The following is a 6,000-nucleotide window of genomic DNA, read 5'->3' on the forward strand; positions in this document are numbered from 1 at the left end:
ATTGTCTCCCGCTTATCCGAGGTCGGGTCACAGGGGCAGCAGCTTGAGCAGAGATGCCCAGACTTCCCTCTCCCCGGCCACTTCTTCTAGCTCTTCCGGGAGAATCCCAAGGCGTTCCCAGGCCAGTCGAGAGACATAGTCCCTCCAGCGTGTCCTGGGTCTTCCCCGGGGCCTCCTCCTGGTTAGACGTGCCCGGAACACCTCACCAGGGAGGTGTCCAGGAGGCATCCTGATCAGATGCCCGAGCCACCTCATCTGACTCCTCTCGATGAGGAGGAGCAGCGGCTCTACTCTGAGCCCTCCCGGATGACTGAGCTTCTCACCCTATCTTTAAGGGAAAGCCCAGACACCCTGCGGAGGAAACTCATTTCAGCCGCTTGTATTCGCGATCTCGTTCTTTCGGTCACTACCCATAGCTCATGACCATAGGTGAGGGTAGGAACATAGATCGACTGGTAAATTGAGAGCTTCACCTTGCGGCTCAGCTCCTTTTTCACCACGACAGACCGATGCAGCGCCCGCATTACTGCGGATGCCACACCGATCCGCCTGTCGATCTCATGATAAAGACTTTTCACTTAAACATGCGCACTTCGAACGGGAAAGTGAATAATTATTACTCCGTAATTTAATTATGGATCGATGGTTAAAAACGGGTGGTTTTATCAAGTCTGATAAAAAGCTGGACGAGCAATCAGTTGCTGCTTCTTCTACTTCAGTCCCTTATTTGGTACCAACACAGGGTGACGATACCGAAAGTTGTAGTGAGCTACTGTCTCTCCAGACTGAAAGCAAGGAAATAATTGGCGAACATAGTAAGACAAAAGAGAAGAAACGAAAATATGACAGCGACTATTTACAAATGGGTTTTTATTTTACTGGGGATGAGTCGGAACCTAAACCGCTTTGTGTAATTTGTAATGAAGTCCTGGCCAACAGCAGTTTAAAACCATCACTTCTTCGTAGACACACTGAAACAAAACATCCAACGTACAAGGATAAACCTGTAATATATCGTAATGACTACACAGGGGGTTCGCCAGTTTATTCCGGTTTTTTGAAGGGGTTCACAAGGAGAAAAAGGTTGAGAATCACTGTGCTAGAGAAGTACTAATTTTTTTGGCACATTTAAAGATGTTGTGCATTTGATAATGTAATGTAATGAGTTTAATTTTTTTTTGTTGTTGTAGCCATCAGGTTACAATGAATCTATGATTCATGGTCACTTTTTTTTTTTTTTTAATATATATATTCAAATTTTTTTAGCTCAAAATCTTAACACACAAAACACAATTCAGTCAAGAGTACTATATTTCTGCAAATTAACACATTACAACCATAGTCATTGACTTGTAAAGATCAAACACTACATTATTAGATATCTAATGCATATTAAGATATCAACAGATAAAACTCAACTTCAGTTTCAACCTAGCAACAAAATATGGCACTGGTCATTATGCACGTGTTAAATTGGCCATAAATCCTATATACAGTGGAACCTCGGGTCACAAACGTCTCAGACCACGTACAAACCGGGTTACAACCAAAAAAGTTGGCCAAACTTTTGCATCTGTTCACGACCACACACTCTGGTGATGAACAAGCCAGTTTCCCTTCCGGTTGATTTCCGCACGTGTTCAGTCTCTCCCTGTGCATTCCCTGTGCACACAGAGAGAGGGAGAGAGGGAGGGCTGGCTGAGAAGGCAGTTAAAGAATGCACCGGGCTTGTTTTTAAAGAGACTGATTCGAGTATTGTTTTAACCTCGTTGTATTTAATGAAGCCTTTTTTCTGTTGGATTTTAACCTCCACTTCACTTCTGTTTACAGGGATCAGTTCGTAGCGTGCATTGTTGCAATGTTACTTTTCTTGGTTGTTTATTAAATTACGGATTTTGCATATGTTCATGTTTTTCCCTGGGCTTAAAACTCATTTAAAAAAAAAAAAAAAAAAAAAAGTGTTTACAGTGAGCGGTTCGTAAGGCTATAGCGTGAATTCTTGCAATGTTACTATTCTCTTTTCAAGGTTTTCTCAGTGTTATTCAATGTTTTTACATTTAGTTTACTATTACACTGTGCATTCTATGGTATAATTAACTATTTTTGTGCTTAAAAAGCTTTAAAAAATATATATTTACATATAGTTCATACGGTCTGGAACGGATTAATTTTATTTACATACAATCCTATGGGGGAAATTACTTCGGGTTCCACTGTACATCCAACTTTATACAGCTACATAAGGACATCTTTTTCCCAACTGTTGTCCTGTCTCAATACTCCTATTTCTAGGTACAGACTGAGAAAGGAATCCTTTGAGCAATCACCTTGGCCATTTGATGTAGAATACTGCTAAACACAGGCAAGAAGTAAGCTCTTGCTTTTTTACTTGGGAAACTGCTTACTTGGTAGTAAAATGTGCAGGATTTTCCAAAACTACCCTATACCTGTAGTATAATTTTTTTTTTTCTTCATCTGCAATCTCGCATCCATTAAATTGTTCAACCATCCTTAAGATAAAGTAAAACAGTATAATCATAGTAACAAAACTCTGTCTTTCTTTTTCAGTTGGTCAGAAAATACTATATGGCCACAGGGTGTTTTAGTACGACACAATCGATGTTTATACAAAGCCGCTGGACCTTATAATGTTGCAGTGCCTTCAGATGTGTCTCATGCCAGATTTTATGTAAGTATTAAATTCTTTGGATTTTGGAGACTCTTGTAGACTAAATACCATCCCTGCTTTCTACCTTCTTTACATGTAAATCTCTGTCACCTGCAGTAGAACATTACTGGAGGTTCACTGTTAGGGGCTATTTTGCAAGGAAATTTCTGTCTTGATTTTAGAGTTCTAAAGAAAAAGAGTGAACTTACTTTTGCCATTTTTATCTTTTTTTGGCCTTGCTAGCTAAAGCCACCCATGCTTGGTTTAATCATATATGAGCAAGTGAAAAAAGCAGCAAAGAGTGAAACAAAATTTCAAGTATTCAGTGTACATATAGGGGACTTCGTAAATGGAGATATTAGAGAAGCACACAGATAGGTTTTACTGCTTCAGTCCTGTCAATGCAACAGTTTGCTGTTCAGGAGAAGACTGTATGGATGAAGAATTTTCTGTGTTTATGAATACTGTGCAATGAATGTCCCATAGACGTTTCAGTTCACTGCTCCCATCATTCTTAAAGTATAAGATTGTAAAACACTCAGTTTAAGAGCCTGATGTGGTTCAGTAAAGGCTGTTCTCTAGGAATCAGGTATGCCATCTGTTAGGGCTAAAGACTTTTTTGTGTTTAGTTTTGCCCTGTAGCTCGATAGTGGAACAGGCAAATAAGTAAGCATTGAGCAGGAGGACAGCTTTTCAGTGCTGGGTTCTAGACAAGCCACCATATGTGTCAAAGAGGAATACTAACACCATTTCATTGTGTCTGTTGTTCATTGCTTTTGTGCTCTGTAGCACATGCCCCCATAAGTGTTTCTTTAGATAATAAACAGTATTGAAGACCACATGATTTCACCAAACACATAAAAGTGACAAAAGTAGGCTTGAGGATTAGAAAAAGTAAAAGAATTCTTGACAATTTTAATAGTAGCTTAATTGCATTCAAGAGTAAAACAACTGAAAAAGCCATAGGAAGTGGCAAAAAGGAAACTTGTGGGAAGGCTTGTATTGGTGATTGTCTTGCCTAAGCTAATTTACACTGGTCTTCTGGGTGATCTGCTTTCATAGTCATCTGTTGGCTGGACTAGCTGGCAGAATTGGAGTCCCTCAGGCTCCAAGCATATTCAGCATGTGGTGGCTATTTTATAACTTTGTGCGATTCTCTTGTTTTTGAAATCATATCCAATTAAAATGAACACTTTTTAACTAATCATTGATTACGTGCATATTTTGGGTCAATTGTTTGGATTCCACCAGATCATTTGGAGTTTAAGTTTGGCATACTTTAACAATGTTAATACTGGACTACAATGTAAAATTCAATTCTAAAGTGTATCTTCTGTATATATGTAAATGTTCACAAAACCTGCATGAAAGACTGTTAACTTGAAATTTAAAATTACCTTGCAGTGGCATCAGAGTTAGACTAACCACATTTTAAAGTCTTATATTAAACGAAAATAACATTGTTTTTCGTTATCTATATGTAGTATCCATTACCTTAATGTTGTCTGCTCTGTTAAAAATAAGGCAGGAAATTAATTCTGAATTGATTTTAGAATTTTTTTTCAGTTCTGATGTTTTTTTTGGGCTGCTGCTACTGTTACATTATTATTGTCTTAACCCTGTAAGAATTGTGGCCAAACATTTTCAGCTGCTCATTTTGACACACCAGAAACCAGATGGAATGCATAGATTTTCTTCAAATTTTGCAAAATTAGTCCTAACTTTACACCAAGTATATCTCTATTTAAAATCAATAGTTTAATATTAATTTTACAGTTTATTATGCCCCTTTTTATCAATGAGGACGCCACATCTTGGCACACATTGTATTTAATTGAAATAAACTGTGTGAATCAGAATTGCATTTTTGACTGCAGAATACAAAACCCCACAGTCCTAACAGCCAGCCAGTTGACATGCCACACTGTAGTTTTACTTGACAACATTGAATGGCTGGCAGAAATGCACAACAGCATGGCAGCAAAGTGGCATGGGAAATTTCTGCAGTTATTAGAAAGCAATTGAATATTGCAAGTGTGAGCCTAAATTGTGATATTTTCAGTACAGAAAATTAGGGTAGGCAAGTATTAGAAATATAGATTATAAATATGGCAACTACTGTATTTAATACTTCAGTAGGGTTTGGCCAGAATTGGTTAATACTTGTACCTATTCTCTTAATGTTCTAACATTGATTAGTTACTTGAATCTGAATTGTTTAATGCTCTTAGCCACCTACTGGTTTTCTGTAGTTTGCTTTGAATAAATGTTAAAATTAAGACCTGCTCTATGAGATTTATTAAAAGTCTTGTTTTAACTTCCATCTGCAGTAGTTTTGAAAATACTAAATGCAAAAATGTGCACAGGTCCTATAACGCACCTTTTGTCATATTAAAACTTTTTTCTTTTCTTTTTTTATGCAGTTTTTATTTCATAAACCGTTAAGGATTTTGAACCTCCTCATCCTGATTGAAGGCAGCGTGGTGCTTTATCAGCTTTACTCTCTGCTGCGATCTGAAAAATGGAACCACACTCTCTCCTTGGCTTTAATTCTTTTTTGTAACTATTATGTTTTATTTAAACTGCTCAGAGACCGGATAGTCCTGGGCAAAGCTTACTCTTACCCACTGAACAGCTTTGGAATTAAGTCTCATTGAGCAGACCTAAGGGAGCTGGGGTCTGGGAAGAGCCAAAAAAACTCAAATATTATTTTGATACGGTTCTATTTTTCATGCAATGTTTATATCTATTTAAAAATATTTTATATTTTGTATACTGTTTCCAAGAGTATGGTTCTTTGCAAATATAAGGTGTTCCAAATGTTGTGCCCTTCCTGCAGCATTTTTGCCATCTCAGAAGGTATGCTTTTGCTCCACGTTTTAAATATTGAAAGTAATTTCCAGGAGTGCCAAACTGCCATGCTGTAGCAATGATTTGGGGGAAAATAAAGACATTCAAAATGTCCAATTTTTCTGGCTTTCTTTCTCATTTGTTTTAATTTGTAAACAATAAATATGCTCATTCTTACCAGATATTTTTATAGCAGTTGTTTAGTTTGCTGGCTTTTGTTAAATGTAATCAATTTTTTCCAATTATTGTTTTTCGTTAAAAGATTAGAGATCTATACTTAAGTGAAGAGGCATATTTTCTGTTTCTGAAAGTGAAATATTGTAGTAAGTTTCCATTTCTTTTTAAGACATAACAGTGTAATTAATTATTTTCTTATACAGGCAAATGGTATGGTATATACCATGGTATATGAATAGATTTATTGTCACACTTCTCAAACCACTGGATAGGCCTTTTCTATAACCTGAAATGTTGTTTACTCA

At 37.1% G+C, this 6,000-nt stretch overlaps 1 protein-coding gene across 1 annotated transcript in view; it reads left to right on the forward strand.

Moving 5' to 3' along the window:
* The window catches only part of tmem39a (transmembrane protein 39A), a 94,360-nt gene extending 88,716 nt beyond the window's left edge, over positions 1-5,644 (forward strand). The window contains exons 8-9 of the mRNA XM_028800100.2: positions 2,569-2,689; positions 5,092-5,644. Coding sequence (XP_028655933.1) covers positions 2,569-2,689; positions 5,092-5,325 — 355 coding nt within the window. The 3' untranslated portion in view covers positions 5,326-5,644. The remainder of the gene's footprint in view (positions 1-2,568; positions 2,690-5,091) is intronic.
* Positions 5,645-6,000: the final 356 nt, after the last annotated feature.

This window comes from Erpetoichthys calabaricus, chromosome 4 (assembly GCF_900747795.2).
Source record: "Erpetoichthys calabaricus chromosome 4, fErpCal1.3, whole genome shotgun sequence".
NCBI classification, from domain to species: Eukaryota; Metazoa; Chordata; class Cladistia; order Polypteriformes; family Polypteridae; genus Erpetoichthys; species Erpetoichthys calabaricus.